The sequence below is a fragment of the Bubalus kerabau genome, chromosome 21, assembly GCF_029407905.1.
Source record: "Bubalus kerabau isolate K-KA32 ecotype Philippines breed swamp buffalo chromosome 21, PCC_UOA_SB_1v2, whole genome shotgun sequence".
Lineage (NCBI taxonomy): Eukaryota > Metazoa > Chordata > Mammalia > Artiodactyla > Bovidae > Bubalus > Bubalus kerabau.
In genome coordinates, this window is record NC_073644.1 from 40934871 (window position 1) to 40955179 (window position 20309).

Sequence of the window (20309 nt, forward strand, 5' to 3'; positions counted from 1 at the left end):
TTGCAAAGAGTCAGACGTGACTGAAGCGACTGAACAGCCATCTCAAAGAGTTTTGAGATCCTAAGCCTTCAGGTTTATTAAAATTACTTTTAAACTCGTAGCTCACTACTGTGTTCTTGCCCACACAAGCGACTGCCCACCTGATAAACAATGTTGTGACAGTTTCAGGTGAACAGTGAAGGGACTCAGCTGCACATATACATGTATCCATTCTCCTCCCAGATTTATTTTTAATTGGAAGATAATTGTTTTACAATGTTGTGTTGGTTTCTGTTGTACACCAGCATGAATCAGCCGATGTATTCATATATCTCCACCCTCTTGAACCTCCCTCCACCTCCCCATCCCACCCTTTTAGGTCATCATAGAGCGTGGAGCTGAGCTTCCTGTGCTTCCCACCAACTACGTATTTTACATATGGTAGGATATATATGTCAATGCTACTCTCTCAATTCATCCTATGTATTTTTTTTTTTTTTACTGCTCAGAAGTCTTAAGAGCAGAGAGAGGTGAACACAGGAATAGTGCCTAAACTGATGGTGGAAAGATAGGGTACCTGAGCATCAGACCAGTTACTGCTCTCTCTTCTCCCAAACCTATGAAGATTCTACATGGTAGCCGATTTACTAGGGGACACCCACTACACTGAAAAACGTTTTTCTCTTCCAAGGATGGAGTTCGAGCAACCGCCTCTGTTGCCCTCTATTCTTCAACAGGCAAGACAACAGTTCACCGTCATTTTTTTGTTGTTGTTCAGTCGCTAAGTCGTGTCCAACTTTTTGCCACCCCACGGACTGCAGCACACCAGGCTCCTCTGTCTTCTACCATCTCCCAGAGTTTGCTCAGACTCACATCCATTGAGTTGGTGATGCTATCTAACCATCTCATCCTCTGCTGCTCCCTTCTCCTTTTGCCTTCATCTTTTTCAGGATCGATCTTTTCCAATGAGTTGGCTTTTTGCATCAAGTGGCCAAAGTATTGGAGCTTCTTCTCTGTGCTACCATCGCATCCCCCAGACTTGTTTCTCAGAGTCTGTTTGTCTCCTTTATCGCTCCCTCGTCTGCTCCTGGAGCTCCATTTCTTGTTACAGTTAAGCTTCCATCATACTCAGCTACATAGGATTCTTAGTGATGTCTGGTTTAATGGGATTTAAAGAGGCACACAAGGAATAAAAGGGGAGTACACTAGGAAAGCAAAAATTCCTACATGATATAACCTATAATCTACTCTTTTATTTCTTGACGATGTTTTGACTGGAGCTCATTATTTTTCTAGAAGTTTGAAGCATTCCATCCCTCATGAGAAAAAAGATCCATATCCTGGAATTCTAGTTCCCCAAAAAAGAAAACTATATTTTTGTTCCTACTTCTTTGACATTTAAGTCCATTTTTTTCCCCTCCTTCCTCCCCAGCAATTCACAGCTTTAGGGATGAATCATAGCCATGAACCAAGATAACTAAAATTAGCCAAGTGAGATGGGGCAAACACTTTGTTTGAGGTTTTCAACTCCCATCTTCTCTCAGGAATGTTGGCGAGGAGGCACTCCCACACTCTTGTACATGGTTTTTCTTTCTTCCTTTCCATTTTCTGTTTTCCAAAGGCATCTTGAGGGCCTATTTCTGAGGCTGGTTTTCATCAGCTACTTAATGTCAGTAATTGTGTCTTCCGATAGGTAAGGCCTAAGGTCAGTGGAATGTTCTGGAGTCAGAAGGAGTCTTGAGACAATGAGCTTCATCTTCAGGTTGAAAAGCTCCTGGAGAAGCATCTCTCATTAGTCTTTAGTTTCGTTGCTACACTCTGGGGACCATCACCTCTCTCACTCCTTTCTCTTCTCCCACAGATCATGAAAAAATCCCTTCCCCTCGCTGCTAGATTTTCCTTCTTTCTTCACTATTTTTTAAAATTTATTTTTTAATTGGAGGAAAATTGCTTTACAATGTCGTGTTGGTTTCTGCAGTATGGCAGTGTAAAGCAGGCATAGTTAGTTATACATGTGTCTCCTCCCTCTTGTGCCTCCGTCCACTCCCCTATCCCACCCTCTAGGTCACCCCAGAGCACCAGGCTGGGCTCCCTGTGTTATACAGCAATTTCCCACTAGCTATCTGTTTTACACATGGCAGCGTGTATGTGTCCATGCTACAATGTTCTTCATTATTAACTAACAATGATTTGAAATGACATGTCACCCAAGAACATTAGTATTTTTGAAAAGGTCTTCTGAATGTTTAAGAGTAAATCTCAGGCAAGGAGGACAGAGGTTTGGAGGCCTGAGTTCCCTCAAGCAGGTCACCTTAGCTTGGCTCTGATGAAGGATTTAAGTCATTTAGTTGGATTGGCCAGAATATGCTATTTATTCTGGAAAGGAGACAACTGTCTGCTCCCTGATTAGTCAAAGCCATGTCCAAATCCCCACTTGGACTTTTATTCAATAGACTGTAAGAAGAACATTAAAAAATTACTGTAAGTGAGCTGTCATTTAGAAGATTCTCAAGTTAAATTCAAATTAATGTCCATTAATCCTCAGCAAATAACACTTTAAAATCTCTTCGTAGTACTTTATCCCTTCATCCAAGCACTAAGAAAAATTTTCTCCTGGAAAAATAATCAGTCTCTAATAGTATAGACTTTGAAACCCTTCCAAAATCGGTGAGAAGGGCCCCAGGTGTCTGTGCTTGCCTGGCCCAGGAAAGGACCTGCCAGAGCATCCTGCAATATTGATAAAGTAACAGAAGACTTCAGGAAGATTTATTTTCAATCCTAAATGCCTTGAGGGCAGATAAGTTTTCATTTTCAGGATGATTAATCCTTGAAATCATAATTCTTTTTCTAATCCTGAAACTTAAAAAAAAATAAATAGCTCTGTGGCTTTTGGCAATGGTTTGATGTCTCTGAGCCCCATCCCCACCCCCACCCCCAAATTAAATGAGAGCCTTGCTGTTAACTTGGAGGGTCCACTTAGATGGCTCCCTCTCAGACCCACCCCAGGCCCTTGCAAACAGCGTCAGTGGATCCCAGCATTAATGGAGCCCAGCTGTGTTAGTGTTAGTTGCTCAGTCGTGTCCGACTCTGCGACCCCATGGACTGTAGCCCACCAGGTTCTTCCGTCCATAGAATTCTCCAGGCAAGAATACCGGAGAGGGTTGCATTCCCTTCTCCAGGGGATCTTTCTGACCCGGCATTGCAGGAGATGGAGCCAGTGGATCCCAGCTCCCCTCTCAGAATCCTCCTCAACACAGCTTCAGCCGCACCTCTCGGTGACTGGCCGTGGCACAGGGTGCTGTCCCTCATCTCCTTGGTCTTGAGGAAACTTTCAGCGCTAATGTATATGTATGGTTATGAGGAAGCACAAAGCACTGGCAGTTCACAGTTTAAAGACAAAAGAAGGTAGTGTTGGTAAACAAAATCATATGAGAAGAGACAAATGGGGCTGCTCTCCTACAGCTTTAATTCTGGGGACTTAAAATGAGTCCCTTCTGCATCAGGAGCCCCAGACTGTAGCCTCTCGCTGGAGTCTCTCGTTCTGCTTCTCTTCTGTAGAAGTCTCCTTTCTCTCTTTTCCCCTCTGGCCCGACTGTCCTCAGCTGTGTGTTCACATTCCGCACGCCGTCCTGCCCACCTGCAGCTGCTCGTGTTCCTCCTCTTCCCAGAAAAAGGAGGGGCACAGGCCATGAAAAGGGGAGCAGGTCGATTCTTTTTTTTTAACCTATGGATGTGAACCATATTGAAGAACACAGCCATGTACATCTTCCCTTCTTAGTCCTAAGAGGAGGGAAATGCCTCTGTTTTCCTTTGCTGTCTCTTTTGCCCAAATGCTTTGACATCCCTCTCCAGTCCCGCAGTAGCTAACATATAACAGCACATGCTCCTCCCAATGGGAGGGTGAACAGCCTAGTATCACCTAACACTACAAACTTGTGAGTTTATATCCTCATCGACAAACTCAGGATACTTTCCCATCTCTCCCTGACCATGACACTGTCTTATTTTGTCTTCTATCCTATCAACTACCTGCAACTCCCTAAAAAGTAAGAAGTGGAAAAAGTTTAAAACAGAAACTCTTTCATTTACTCATAGACAAATTATTTAAATACTTTCCAACCTTCTTCATGAAAAAAAAAAACAAAGCTTGTTTAAAAGACAAATAGTACCTAGTATTATTTTGTGTGCTTTTAACTGTTAAAAAGTATATGTCTTTCATTCTGCATTTGGCATTTACCCATATTGGTGTACGTGCATGCTAAGTTGCTTCAGTTGTATCTGACTCTTTGTGGTCCTATGGACCGTAGCCCTCCAGGCTCCTCTGTCCATGGGATTTCCCAGGCAAAAATACTGCAGAGGGTGGCCATTTCCTTCTCCAGGGGATCTTCCTGACCCAGGGATCAAACCCAGGTCTCTCATATCTCCTGCACTGGCAGGCAGGTTCTTTACCACCCGCCCCACCTCTGGCACCATTTGGTAACGCATTTTATGAATCTGAATTTTATGAATTTATCCCTTCCCCTGCTGCTGCTGCTAAGTCGCTTCAGTCGTGTCTGACTGCGCGACCCCCAAGATGGCAGCCCACCAGGCTCCGCCGTCCCTGGGATTCTCCAGGCAAGAACACTGGAGTGGGTTGCCATTTCCTTCTCCAGTGCATGAAAGGAAAAGTGAAAGTGAAGTCGCTCAGTGTGTCCGACTCTTAGCGACCCCATGGACTGCAGCCTACCAGGCTCCTGCATCCATGGGATTTTCCAGGTAAAAGTACTGGAGTGGGTTGCCATTGCCTTCCCCTGCTGGTATGTATTTAAGTTGTTTCCAACTTTTCACTATTACAATAAAAGTGAAGTTGCTCAGTCGTGTCCGACTCTTTGCGACCCCATGGACTGCAGCCTACGAGGCTCCTCCGTCCATGGGATTTTCCAGGCAAGAGTACTGGAGTGGGGCGCCATTGCCTTCTCTCACAATAAACATCAATGAGCATCTAAAAATAGACAAAACCAGTACAAGAAATTGCCTATTATATTTAGCCCCTGTCATCACACCCAGCTTGAAAAAAAAAAATAGGTTTGTATTTCGGGTGTGAATACCCTCCTCCAAATGAGATGGGCGTATGAGTCTTGTAGTCTGTACCCTGTCCTCGTCTCTTGCTATAGAACTGCTCTTTAGAAAAGGCAGTTTGGATCCTGTACTGTCCCTGCAATGATCACAGCCTCAGAGAGGAAGGAACTATGTATCTTTAGGGGAGCTTAAGGAATGAAAGGGAATTTAGATGCTTTTTAGAAAGAAGGAATGGAAAGTGTAAAACACAGGAGAGAGATTTCCGTTTTAATTAGGTTCTAAGTGCCTGATCGAGGGCTCACATTAGCTTTGTTTTATCACTGCAACTCCATACATGAGGCTTTCCCCATTTCACAAATGAGGAATCTCTGTCTTAGGAAGATTCAATAACTCGTCCATGGTTACACATCAACTAGCTGTCAGAGAGAAGATGTGAGGCCCAGAGTTGAAAGCAGAAAGAATAAAGAGCTGATTGGAATAATGGACTCACCAAGACTGCTGAGGTGAGCAAAAGATACGACAGTGGGTCCAAATGGAGGAGAGAGGGAAATCCAACTGGGTGCCCAGGAAAAGGAGCCACTCAAAGCACACTGGGAGAATGCAGAGCAGATTGAGGGAGGGGTCAGAGGCTGCAGTGAAGTGAGTTCTGACCTGCAAGTGCAAACAGGCTGACGTGGAGCTGAAAGAGGAAGGGCCTTGAGAGTATCTTGACTCAGGCTTGGCCTGGGGTGAAGAGAAGAAGGACCGAATGACCAAAGGATTGAGGAGATTCAGAGTTAAGTAGGCATTTGTTTGATGTTTCCTGATAGCTCAGTTGGTAAAGAATCTGCCCTCAATGCAGGACACCCCGGTTCGATTCTTGGGTCGGGAAGATCCCCTGGAGAAGGGATAGGCTACACACTCTAGTATTCTTGGGCTTTTCTCGCGGCTTAGCTGGTAAAGGGTCCGTCTGCAATGTGGGAGACCTGGGTTCGATCCTTGGGTTGGGAAGATCCCCTGGAGAAGGGAATGGCTACCCATTTGAGTATTCTGGCCTAGAGAATTCCATGGACTGTATAGTCCATGGGGTCGCAGGGTAGGACATGATGGAACGACTTTGACTTTCTTTCTGGCTGATGTGAGTCCTGGTTTCCGCTTTGTGGAGCCTGGGTTCCGCTCCCTGGAACAACTTCCCTGGTCCTTGTCCATGTTGCTCAGCTCCGTGGGAGAGTCCTCCATTTCTGTTGTCCTGTATGACCACATCCAAAGTACACATTAGGAAATATTGGCTCTTTGGAGCCAATAGACGTTTTAGGACGTCTCGCTTTACTGTGTCTTTTCATTGTGATTCTTTAGGAAGTAGGTCCTCTCAAGATCATCACAGTCAACTTCTTTTTAAAAACAAATTTTTTTTTTAAATTTAGTTTTTGGCTGTTCTGGGCTTTTTTTTTTCTAGTTGCAGCAAGTGAGGGCTACTCCCTAGTGGTGGTGTGCGGCGTCTCATTGCGGTGGCTTCTCTTGGTGCAGGGCACGGGCTTCAGTAGTTGCGGCATGTAGGCTCAGTAGCTGTGGGGCACAGGCTTAGTTGCTCCGTGGCATGTGGGATCTTCCCATATCAGGGATAGAAACTCTGTCTCCTGCACTGGCAGGTGGATTCTTTACCACTGAACTACTAGGGAAGCCACACACTCAACTTCTTACCTACTGGTTCCAGTGAGTTCCGTGGAGCAGGCATCGTACTCGTAGACCCCTTGGAGATGCAGTGACCATCGCTGTCCTATTTGTTTGCCTTCCTACCCTCATGCCTCTCTATCTCATGTACTCTCAGCTTGCCAACCTATCAACTGCTCTTCTCTGAAGCATTTTAATCTAGTTAAAAATATTTACTTAATTTTATCCTCATTCTAAATCATCTGATTCTACTCAAAGCATGAATAATGAAGGAAGGGAGTCATGTACATTTTTTATTTTTAACTTAAAAAATATATATTTATTTACTTTTCGTTGAACTGGGTCTTCGTCACGGCAGCTGGGCTTTCTCGAGTTGTGGTTCATGGGGGTTACTCTCTAAATAAATGCAGTGTGTGGGCTTCTCACTGCAGGGGCTTCTCTTGTGGAGCACGGGCTCAAGAACTCGGGATCAGTAGTTGTGATGCATGGGCTTAGTTGCCCCAGGGAATGTGGAATCTTCCTGGACCCATGTCCCTTGCATTGGCAGGCAGATTCTTAACCACTCGACCACCAGGGAAGTCTGGGGCCATGTTCTTGATTTGAACATTGCCACACGGGGTAGTTTTCATCCTATCTTCTTCATTCAAGTGCTTTCTCAGATTTACCTTTTAAAAACTGGATTGAGATCAATTGCTTCTTCCAGTCACACAAGTCCACAAATGTCTGCTGCTGCTGCTGCTGCTAAGTCGCTTCAGTTGTGTCCGACTCTGTACGACCCCATAGACGGCAGCCCACCAGGCTCCCCTGTCCCTGGGATTCTCCAGGCAAGAACACTGGAGTGGGTTGCCATTTCCTTCTCCAATGCATGAAAGTGAAAAGTGAAAGTGAAGTCGCTCAGTTGTGTCTGACTCTTAGCGACCCCAGGGACTGCAGCCTACCAGGCTCCTCAGTCCATGGGATTTTCCAGGCCCACAAATGTCTAGACTCTTCTTATTCCCTTTCATTACTACTTGTATCATAACCAATTATTTTCCGAGTCTATTTAAAAGCATGGAACACTGTGTTGAAGGCTGCCAAGAGCAACCGACACATTCTGTTAACAATATGTTTTGCAACAACTTCCCCTAGAGTTAGAGTTCATTTGTTACCTCATCTACCTTCCATGTTCTAGAAAACAATTTACCAAATAACTCACCACTGCATAACATGGATCAGTATGTACCAGCCTCTGATAATTACCTTGCTTCCTGCTATCAAATCCTATAATCAGTCATATGTTTTAGTTTATTTTGTTGTTACATGAGTACCCCATTCCTAGTACCAATTTACTTATAAGTTAGGATAGGCCAAGTTTGGCTCTGTTGATAAACAATCGCAAATCGCCCAAGTTTATTTCTTGCTCACAACTTCATTTCTTGGACGTGTTTCTTTTGTCCATATCATGAGCTGGCAGGAGGCTCTGTCCATTGCATTTACTCAGATACCCAGAAAGACAGAAGGGTCAATTGGTGCTCCCAAGGTCCTCGAATCAGAAAAGTGGACCCAGGGAGTAGGGCCGCACTTCCTGGAAGTGATACATACTTCTGTTCAAATTTCATCACTAAAGCCACGTACATGACCACACTGATTTCAAAGAGGCAGAGAAGTGCAACATTGCCACATGCCCAGAAAAGGAGAGCTGGGTATACATGGTGAACAGTAAAAATAATGGTAGCTTGAAGCCATTCCCCCAGAGAAGGCAATGGCATCCCACTCCAGTACTCTTGCCTGGAAAATCCCATGGACGGAGAAGCCTGGTGGGCTGCAGTCCATGGGGTTGCTAAGAGTTGGGCACGACTGAGCGACTTCCCTTTCACTTTTCACTTTCATGCATTGGAGAAAGAAATGGCAACCCACTCCAGTATTCTTGCCTAGAGAATCCCAGGGACAGAGGAGCCTAGTGGGCTGCCATCTATGGGGTCGCACAGTCAGACACGACTGAAGCGAGTTAGCAGCAGCAGCAGCAGCAGCAGCAGAAGCCATTCCCCACGATATACCCCAGGAATGCCATCTCCTTTTGTATCTGTTCATTCAAAAAAGGCTTACGACAGCATGTTGCTCAAGAGCACAGGCTCTGAGGTGAGATGATCTGGGTTCAAAACCACAGCTCTGTCCTTCTAGAAGGGCTACTGTGGGAAAGTTATCTAACTGTTCTGTGTCTCAATTTTGTTGTCGGTTTTACATGGATGGTTTATATATCCTACCTCAAGAGTAATTGTGAAGATTGGAAAAGACAGTGTATGTGAAACACTTAGAACAGTGCCTCGCAATGATCAGGGCCCCTTTCACGTTAGCTCTGTGTGTGTGTGTGTGTGTGTGTGCACGCATGCGCAGACACACTCAGTTGTTCAGTCATGTCCAACTCATTGTGGCCCTGTGGACTGTAGGCTCCATGGAATTTTCCAGGCAAGGATACTGCAGTGGGGTGCCATTTCCTATTCCAGGGGCTCTTCCCAACCCACTGATCAAATTCATGTCTCTTGTCTCCTGCACTGGCAGGTGGATTCTTTACCACTAGCGCCACCTGGGAAGCCCATTCATATTCGTTAGTTATTACATCATTATTATGATCACTGGCCACCTACTATGTGCTGAGCATTGGGATGTATCAATAGTCAGGGTTTCTAGTAGCATAGAATTTACAGTCTAATGGTGGAGAAGAGTAGAAGAAAGTTTCCATTATTTTCAGTCTTCCTCTCAAATTTAACCTCTCCCTGTTGGCTGTTATTTCTTCTTCCCAAGAACTCTGGCAGCACTCTGTTGAAACCTTTCTTAAGGTCGTTACAACCTTCTCACACACTTTCCTATTTTCTCTGTACACCATGTCCAAGGGGGTTCAAATGTTAGGTAAAATGATTGTGGGGACTTTCCCAAGCTCTGGGCATGCACTACAGGAGGCACGGCTTCCATTCCTGGTTGGGAAATTGAGATCCCACATGCCGTGCAGCATGACCAAATATAAAATAAAGATGACTGTGAAGCCCTTGTCACAACCCCAAGGAGATGCAAGCAATACTACCTCATCATTACACAATCCCTAATTCTACAGTGCCTTGGTCAGTAGCTTCCTGGAGTCGCTTTACCTGTAGTTGTTGAGTTGAATTGTCATCTCACACCTGCCCCCCCACCCCTTTGGCTGCATCTGTGCTGGCTCAGACTCTTCACCCTCCCCTTCTAGCCTTGCCTCTGAAGCCATGGTTCTCTGAAAGCTCCCTGTTCCTTCTGAATTCCACCGAGCATCGCTAGCCCACCTGGAGGCTGGAAACTCGGGCTGGCAGGTACATATTAGCGGGTTAAAAATACCAGTGCAGCCATGCTTCATACCATCATCCACCCTGAACATGAATGTATTTCCCTCTGTTCATCTGGGGAATCCCTTCTTCCTAGTTCTGTGGGGAGGAGGGGAGTGGGTGTAACAAACCAGCACTAGCTAGCTATTCCCTTCAGAACTGGAGAAGTGTTCTCTTCAGTGGTCATGTTAACTGCTTCACATGCTTTCAAACTTATCTGTGAGCCTAAAGGAACCAATGAGTAGGAAGTATATTTGATCATCCATCCTGATCACTAGGAATATATTCATTTGTTTTCAAGCCTTTTTTTTTTTTTTACAAGATAATTGTGTACAACAGTTTACCAAGTGTTTTCAGTATCTGTCATTTGATTCTCCCAGTGGCCTCAGAAGGAACTCAGCATTGACTTTAAACAACACAGATAAACCACTAGGGACCACTGATCTACACTATTTTATCACTCAGTCATCTGAAAAATTCAAGAGTTTTTTAAGGAAGCATTGCCCTGCAGATTTGATAGCTAAACAACCAACCAAGAGTGGGAATACACAGACACCCTCATTGATGAGAACTCCTAATTCTCTTTAGAAGCCATGCTGGATTGTTGTAAACTCTTTTTGGAGGTTGGTGGTTCAGCTTATGCTTTATGCAAAACACACCTGGATGCCATGTCTTTGAAGGCACTGGGATGTATGTCAGACCCAAGGTCAACACCAATAGACTATTCAATATACCATGCTGCTCCACCTGTGGGATGTTGTTTGCCACACTTACTCTAGAAGTTGTGCGATTGGATCATAAGGGATAAAACAAGGAAGTGGGTACCGGAAGTAGAGTATTGGAAACACTTACTTGAGAGTGGTGAGTTCTGTGAGGGATGGCTGAGTCGCCTTGAGATAGCTTTCCCTTCGCGCAGCCACTTTGGGAGAAGGCTTGGGGCTGGTGTCCGAGTCACCGCTGTCTTCATCTCCCATGGCCTTGATGTAGCTGCCGCTCCGCATTCTTCGGCAGGGGATTTCATCATCTTTACCTCTAGGGGTGTACCCTGTCCATTCATCCTGAGGGACCTATGCAGATACAAAACAGAGAGTTCATTCTGTATAAAAGTCTACCTTCGGGGCTTCCCTGGTGGTACAGTGGCTAAGACTGCTTGCTCCCAAATGTAGGGGGCCTGGGTTTGATCCCTCGTCAGGGAACTAGATCCCACATGCCACAGCTACAGATCCTCCATGCCACAACTAAGACCCAGTGCAGCCAAATAAATAAATACACATAAATATTGAAAAATCATTTATCTTCTTTTCTTTCCTGACCTTGAATATGGGTAATGCCAGTAATTATTGAAAACTTTAGACATTAACTTTCAACAATAATATGTTACCATAATTAGTCTGCAAATATTTTCAATACATGCAAATACATGTCTCAATCTTTGAAAGAACCTGTGTACTAGCGAAAATTAGAGCCATCAGATTCACTTCTCAATTTTCTCATGCTGAAAATAATAGGCATATACAGATGCCACTAGAGAGTGGTTTTATTTGAGCTTTTCAATGATTTGTTTTCAGTTGTCACTGGAAATTCAAGAATGTTTCTGTTTTGTTGACATCTTTCCTGCGTCTTCCATCTCTAGCATCTTGTATCCAATCTTGCTTCCTCCCAAACCACTGGTCTACACCAGCTATGTTCACTTCCCAATCACTGATTCTTTCTGAATCCTCTTAATTTGGATTTAGCCTCTATAGGTTGCTTGACACACTTTTTGAAGGTTTCCAATGGTCTCCTCATGAAAGCTAGTGGCATTTTCTTAATTTTAATTTTTCTTGGCCTCTACACATATACACACACCCACGTACCCACACACATACCACCTCTTAAAGAGTTTTTCCCCTTCTGGCTTTCTGGTTACCCTACTTACCCGATTTAGCCACTACTTAGCTGTTCTTTTCCTCTTGCTTTGTTGGATCCTGCTCCAAGTCCCTAATTGTGAGGAACCCACAAGATAATGTTCTCAGTACATGGCTCATTTGTCTTTCTATTGGGTTGGCCAGAAGAGTTTCTTCAGTTAGTGAATATGTTGTTCAATAAAGTTCTGGGTGAAAATGAAAAATATGTCTTTTTATTTTTACTTAAAACCGAATGAACTTTTTGGCCCACCCAAAGCAATCATTTCCTTTGAGTTCATCAGGGCACCATCCTATGCCAGAAAGTCTTGTTTCTGACCTTATTTTTAGTTCTTAGGGCTTCCCTGGTAGATCAGATGGGTAAAAGAATCCACCTGCAATGCAGGAGACTTGCGATTGATTTCTGGGTTGGGAAGATCCCCTGGGGAAGGTAATGGCTACCCACTCCAGTATTCTTGCCTGGAGAATTCCATGGACAGAGGAGCCTGGCGGGCTACAGTCCAGGGAGTTGCAAAGAGTCGGACATGATTGAGTGACTAAGCACAACACAGCACAGTTCAGTGTGGATCCACACTAGGATGTCATTCCTCCTCCATTTGTTAAATAAAAAAGTATGTAACAATGGCTACTCTTTTTATCCATTAAGATATAATGAACAACCTATGAACTGTGCACAGAATAGGGCACAGGGCTTGATTAAAAGAGACCAGAAAACAAGGAGGCTGCCTCTTGCCTTCAACGGGATGATAATGGAGATAAGAAGACAAAGCAGACAAAAGTTTGGGAACAGTTCCAAGTGAACGCGTTACCAAGCCTCAGATGTGGTCCCATAAATGGAGTATGAGCTAAGGAGACACTGGAAACAGGAGTTATATAATGGTGATGGAGGAGGAGGATCCAGGAAGGGCTCCTAGAAGTGGCTACGTTGGCAATGAGAAGGTAAGAAAGTATTTAATATTTTCATGCTAACTGCCGGATTGGCCAAAAGTTCATCTGGTGTTTTCCATAACAGCTTAACAAATGAACTTATTGGCCAACCCAATATTTACTGATTATCCATTAAATAATGCCGTGTTTCATTATTAACATTTAAGTATGCTATGCAGTTTGCTTATAGGATCTTATTTCATCAACACAACAACTCTATTTTTTTTAATTTCTCAAATGGGAAGCAGAAGCTCAGAGGACTTAAGAAATCTGCCCGAGAACACACAGCTAAGAAATGGCAGCACTGGAATTCAAAACATTTTTGGTTTAATTCAAAGATCAGAGTTTACTTAATCTAAAATTTATGATTAATAACATGGATTTTAAATCTAATAAAATTGTGTTAATAATTTTGTGTTATTAAAATTAGTAGAAGTGTCTACAATGTGTTAATGAAATTGTCTGCAATGACACACATGTACAGAGTAGACATAGATTTCTAAGTCATAGTTTCTAGGAACTGAGAATAGACATTCCACTGGGAAAAAAGCACTATTCTTTCCTCCTTAACTCATACATTTAACTGTTTTGAAAGCTTGCAATATCTAGAAACATCAGACTGAAGAGATGCTACCATTCCTGGACCTGAAAACAGTGATTTGTAGGTTCTAATGCTGAAAACTACCAGCGAAGTTTGGTTAAGCTTCGTTATGCAGCTTCTTTTAACAAACTCAAGTCATGCGTCCTGTGTGCAGGCTCTATTCTAAATGCTTTATAAGTGTTAACTCATTTGATCCACATAACTAAGGGTATTACGATTATTATCCCCATTTTACAAATGAGGAAAATGAGGTTAGGTAACTTGCCCAAAATCTCAGCTACAAAGGGGAAGCGTTCCAGCCCGACAGCTCCTAAGTCTTGCCGAGACTGTATCTGATGCTGTCTTTCTGTCTCTGATCTCATGGTACCTACAGAACTGAACAACTATAGTCCCATGACACCTTCATCACCCATCATGCCTGATCCATTTGCCATTTATCAATTATGGTAGTAACAATGTAGAGTTCTTGCTTTTTGAGCTAAAAAGCATCAACATCACCATGGCAACAGGGAGGCTTCTTAGGGAAATTATAAATGTTGAGAACAGTCTTGTTTTCCTTCCATTGGCAGGTGAGTCACTGCAGAGATACGATCATATTCAGTACCTCGTTGTTGGCTCAGAAATTACATTTTATAAATTAAGTTGGTACAGCTGAGGGTCATAGAGGATGCAGCAGACACTTGCAGTTTCTCAGCACTGATGCACAGCTTGTAAGCATGGCTCCCTGAAATATGTTAGAGACCAATGACGCCTCATTAGCTCATATTGCTTATGAAACAAAACATGGCAAATTTTACTTTAGGTAGTTTTTTTTCCCAAAATTAGTTTATAGTAGAAACTTGGTCTTATCCTAGAAACAGACTACAGTTGTTGCTAAGAGAACCAGCTGGGAAGTGTTTAATGTGTATATATTTCAATTAAACATATTTTTCAAAGGAGAACACCTAAAGAAGTTTATGGAAGTGATCTGCATGGAATGGATTTTAAAAATCAATACATTATTCATACACTGAAAGAAAACCTACAGTAAGTTATTGCAATTTTACAATTATTACAATACATGTAAACTAATACAGAAACTAGCTCCAGGAAAAATGTAAGGAAATCTGAACATCAAGACTTTAGAGAAGAGAAATACTGTTGCTGAACAATCAGGGCCTGTAAAGTTGCTACAGTTGAGCCACTGTTTTTATTATGAGTCTCTTAAACTCAGAAGCAAAAGAGAGGCAGTGGTTGGTTACACACTAGTTTGTCCAGGGGCCCAGAGCATGAGCTATGGGGTGCTGCAGTTACGCTGTGATCTAGTCAAGGCTGCTGTGTCCTTCCGCGTCATTTGCACAGAGAGAAAAGCTTCAGGTATATCCACGGAAAAAAAATTAACTTCGCAGCTGTCTGAGAAGGTCTTCCCATTACTGGTCCTTGTGGTTTACAAAATGGAAGTCTTTGTATTAATAGCAAAGGGAAACTGGAGCAGACAGAGGAGTGGCCTGGACACGTGTTGATGACAGGCAAGCCAGACGTCCTGATTGCCTGCACGAGCTTGGCGGGGCAGTTAGATCCAGCAAATGTTAAAAGAAATTGCAATAAGTGGTGCATGCATGCATGCTAAGTTGCTTCCATCATGTCCGACTCTTTGCGACCCCATGCACTATATATAGCCCACCAGGTTTCTCCTCCATGGGATTCTCCAGGCAAGAATTCTGGAGTGGGTTGCCATGCCCTTCTCCTGATAAAAGTTAAGAGTTTAACAATAGTTATGGGTTACAGAGAAGGAGGATTATTTGCTTTTAAATGCAAATGTTTAAGCACGAAACTGCAATGGAGAACTTTATTTTTGAGAGAACAAAATGAGGATTAGTGCACATTTTTCTATTTTAGAGACAGCCAGACTATACCTTAAACCATATGTCATGGTTCAGTAGGACAAAAGACCTATATCTGACAAGGAATGACCATACCTAGCTGCTGTCATCCTCTAAGTACAGAATAAAGATGCTTTCTAAGTTGAAATAGTGTCATGGGCACTGAATGATGGGCCTTCGTAATGCAACAAGAGAAAATTATTTTTAAAATCTCATATATATGAAAACTATAAAACATATTATTGTATTATATATATATGTCCTATAGTAAAAATTATCTCTCCTAAATTGGCCTACCATCTCAAAAACGTATTTATCTCTCTTCTAAGATCTTTGGAAGTGGACCATTCCTGTGACACTGCCAATTTTTTTTTAGGCTTCCCAAAACTCAGTTGAAATAGTATCATACTACTTCCAGGAGACATGTGAGCTGACGTATAATAACCTGGAGGTCCTTAAAAAATCTCCTCCCACAAAGTGGTATCATTCAAGGTAATTTCTTCTTTCTGAATGTCTCAAACTCTTGGCTGATTTTTTTTTTGGGGGGTAGTGGTTATCTCATCCCCCCTTGGTTAATAGAATCTCCATTCTGAATAGACAAGGTACTTCCACTTTTACCCTTCCTCCACTTTCCCCTAAGCTCCAAATGCCCATACTGAATCCAAGATACCAGTGCAAGCTCCTCAATATTTTTTGTATCACTAAGAAAGAAAGAAATACCACCAATTAAACTGACACTCTATAGATTACATGATACATTCCAATATCAAAGATGCTAAAATGTGAAAAAATATGGAGCTCAGAAAGCAATCCAACAGCCCTTTAAAGAATATGTACAAAATAAGAATAAGAATGGGTGTATTCTGGGATAGTGATGATAGGATGTAATATTCATATTTCATAGAGATCAGATTAATAACAATTAGCATTCATTTATGTCATGCTTTTGCAAAAAAACATAAGTTTACACAGTCTCATGACCATTATAACTGCCTTGAAGGATAAGGAGAGTAAGTATTATAATCTCAGCTTATGAAATAAAGAAACTGAACTCCAGAGGGGTTGTAGTTTGTTCAGAGAGACACCGTGCCCAATGAGCGGTCTGCTGTACACAGTCCAGAGATTTTTTTTTTCCCCTCTATATTTAGATCTTGGCTGCTTTGGGAGGAACAGTAGTCATTCTGTGCGCCTGTGTGCTTCAGTCGTGTCTGACTCTCTGTGACCCCATGGACTGTAGCCCACCAGGCTCCTCTGTCCGTGGGATTTTCCAGGCAAGAATACTGGAAGGGGTTGCCATTTTCTCCTCTAGGGGATCTTCCTGACCCAGGGATCGAACCCACATCTCCTGCGATTCTTTACCACTGAGCCACCTGGAAAGCCCCCAATTGTCATTTTATGATCATCTGAAGAACACATTTCAGATAAGACAACAACTTCTGAGAGTTTTAAACTCTCTCTGGAGGAAAAAAAAATCATAAAGAATTACATGCCTTGAAATTAAAGCTATAAGAAATACTATTGTAGACATGGAAAGGCTTACTTTAATAGGCCCTTCCAATGTGCATGGGGTTTGCTGAGCTGCTGTCATAGAGTCTAACTCAATGTAGACAGAGTCAGACATTCTGTGCCAGCGATGGGCTGGAAGACGATGGCTGGGAGATGAAGCCATGTGCGAGTGACTCCTCGAGAGTGGATTATCTCAGGATGGGAAGTTGGATGGTGCGGTTTGGGGTGATGGAAATGCGTGAGATTTGGGGAAATCTGAGAGCCACAAAAGGAATGCAGACACTTAGAAAGCCGGGACAGCTGAAATAGAGCATGTATCCTGAAATATACCAGGGGAAGCTGGGGCCATTCTGTGAGCAGTTCTGGACTGTAGAGAATGGGGAGGAAAACGCATAAACCTAAGACAGAGGTGAATTTAAAGCAAGTTTCTATTTCATTAGGGACCAAAGAAACTGGAATAGGTAACTCTGTCATTGGTTCATTAGGTAGAAATAAAGACGATATAGCAAGAAAGAGCTGTGATTAAAATGGTGGGTGTCAATAATAGGCTTATCTTCGCAAGGCTACCCTTTAGTGGTTGTTGATTTCTTCAACAATTGCGCATTTCAATTAAAGTAAAGAGTCAAATAAGGGCATGTGGCTACAGCTGAGGGGGGTCAACCTGTTTGACCTTTCCTGAGCCTGATGAGGAAAGGTAAACATGAGAAGAGCCTGTACTTAGGAAAGGAGAGCTGAGGACCTGATATTTATGGAATAATCTTGCATTCTAGCATAATCTCTAAGGGCTGGAGGTGATACCTTGTGACTCCATTTTAATCCCTCTAGCTGTCCTATGAAACAGACGCTCCCATTTCCACTTTACTGCTGCAAAACTGAGACTCAAAAAGCTGGACTGACCTGCCTAAGGTCATCATCAAAATAGGAATCTGCATCTCTCTGATGCCAAAGCTTTGAGTGTATCATCCCGCCTCTGAGGAAGGCATGTTGATTGAGTGCGTGAACAAATAAACTTAAAAAAATGGAGTTCGTGCTCCCACACTCTGTGCTTTTCCAAAAATGTACAAAAAAAAAAAAAGTCACTATTAAAATAAGCATCAGGGACTTCCCTGGTGGTCCAGTGGTTGGGACTTCACCTTTCAGTGCAGGGGGGCAGGTTTGATCCCTGCACTGGGAGCTAAGCTCCCACATGCCTTGTGGCCAAAAGATAGAAGCTAAAAAATTCAATGGTAAAAAAATTCAATTAAGACTTCAAAAAATTGTTTACATCAAGAAAAAAAGTCTTAAAAAAATAAGCATACATATTATCTAATCCCTAACTGGCTAGCACAGATAAAAGTTTTAAAATGATAATAAAATAATAAGCGTGGAACATAATTATGAGATAAAGCAGCGTTGCTTCTTCACCATTTTGTGGTGCCCTTACCAATGATTGTTATCGATTTTTTCGGGGAACCAGAACACCTGCAGGATGGCCACATTTCGGGGAATCAGAACACCTGCAGGACGGTGCTATGGGGGCCTCCAAGCACTCCAGTAGCTTTTCAGCATTTGTAAGAAGACTTCGCCCTGGGTTTCAGGGTCCAGCCTTGCTCTGTACTCTGTACGGAAATGGCTGGGATGCACTGGCCTTCTAAGCACTTTTAGTGAGCTCTCAGATTCCCTACTCACTCTGCTCCTTTGCATCTTCTTTGCAGCTGGGAGAACTGCCTTTCTGCTCCACACAGCTTTCAACTTGACAAATGCGACTTGGCATAAATGTCCCTGTAGCCTTTTTAGCTTGCTCTTCTCAGAGCAAAAGCAGGAAAAAAAAAAAGAGCAAGAATAGGAAAATTACAATTACACAATGTGTAGATCCCAAGGCCTGATTGGTGTTTTGCAAGCAGATTTCCCTGGCAACCGCCCTTTCCAACTCCCCTTGCAGCCCGAAGCTGGTGTAAAACTTAATTTGCTTCCAGATTGCCTAAAAAATTACCTTTTAAGGACAGGAGTAAATACCTACCTCTTTTTTTCCCCTGGGTAAAATTCTTTTTTTTTAAACTTTTTATTTTGTATTGGGGAATAGCCCATTAACGGTGTTGTGAGAGTTTCAGGTGGACAGCAAAGGGACTCAGCCATACACACACATGTATCCATTCTCCCCCAAACTCCTTATCCCATACAGGCTGCCACTACCATTGAGCAGAGTTCCCTGTGCTGTACATTAGTACTAGTTCCCTGTGCTGTTGGTTATCCATTTAAAATACAGCAGTGTGTACATGTCCATCCCAAACTCCCCAACTCTCTCTTCCACTCATCCTTTCCTTGCAGCGACCATAAGTTCATTCTCTAAGGTGGTGAGTCTCTTTTCTGTTTTGCAAGTAAATTCATTTGTATCATTTCTTTTTAGAACTCCACATATAGGGTTAATACCCTTTGCCACGTCTTTTTCCAAATAACATTTTTTATAGTTACTTTTTAAAATTAAAAAAAATTTTTAACAGTGTTGTGTTGCTTTCTGCCATACAACAACACAGATGCCCTTGAATAGAACTTTGTAATAGTGCTTTTCGATGGTAATTCACCCACTATTACCCTACAGAGCTGGTCTCACCTGTGAACATTTACAGGTATCTACAGGGTACCATGCACCAGAGCAGGTGCCAGGGAGATACTCCAAAAACATTTTAGAAAACACAGTCTGGTCTCAAAGGGGTTGACAAGTTTTAAGTGGATCCGACAAATCTGGGGATGGATGAAAGAAAAGAGTAAAAGTAGCTTTAAAACAAATCAAACTGGGTTGAGTATTACATTTTAGTGCCTCTGTGTTGCCTACTGGGCTTGTATTCAATAGTTCATATCAATCCTCTTCTTGGTGGTAAAACTGTTCTTTGGAGTTGAATGGATCTGTGCAAAGTACATGCCACTGGGAAATGGGTCTGCAGGAGAAATACAGAGGGACAAGGTCTGTGAGCCCTCAAAGGAGGGGAAGGAGCCACAGCTCTTCGGGAGCTGGTAGAAAATATTACCAAGGAGATGTTGATGTCAAAGCAGGTATGATCTGGGAAGACCCTTGTGATACCACGGCAAGAAAGTGACTACGATACAGTATATACTGGTATGATATGAGGACAGGGGAGGACAATGAATTTTTATTCATTGCCCACCCTGTATTTTGATTGTAGTGAACATCTGTGGGTTTTGCTACCCCGGGTTTGCTACTTCTGATTTTTGTCGTCACATCCCCATGGTTTTGCCTGGGGGAAACCTTGCTCCCTCCATGTGTCCGCGTGTTTCAGGAGTAGCAGAAGAGCTGGCTTATCATGTCCTCCAGCGCTACGGCTTGTCTCAGGGCTGAGTGTGTGGCCTCAGCCTGTTCAATCAGCAAGCACCTCTGGACCTTGGCTTGGGACCTGGGACAAAGATGTTTCCTCTCCTTCAGTGCATCTGTAGGGGAGCAATGAGCCTTAGGACCTGCTGGTAGCCATTTTATAATCCCTGCTACACAAACTTTCTC

General features: G+C 43.0%; 1 protein-coding gene across 1 annotated transcript in view; it reads right to left on the reverse strand.

Moving 5' to 3' along the window:
- Positions 1-20309, reverse strand: part of LOC129636030 (disks large-associated protein 1-like) — a 155758-nt gene that overhangs the window by 71256 nt on the left and 64193 nt on the right. The window contains exon 2 of the mRNA XM_055559305.1: positions 10869-11083. Coding sequence (XP_055415280.1) covers positions 10869-11083 — 215 coding nt within the window. The remainder of the gene's footprint in view (positions 1-10868; positions 11084-20309) is intronic.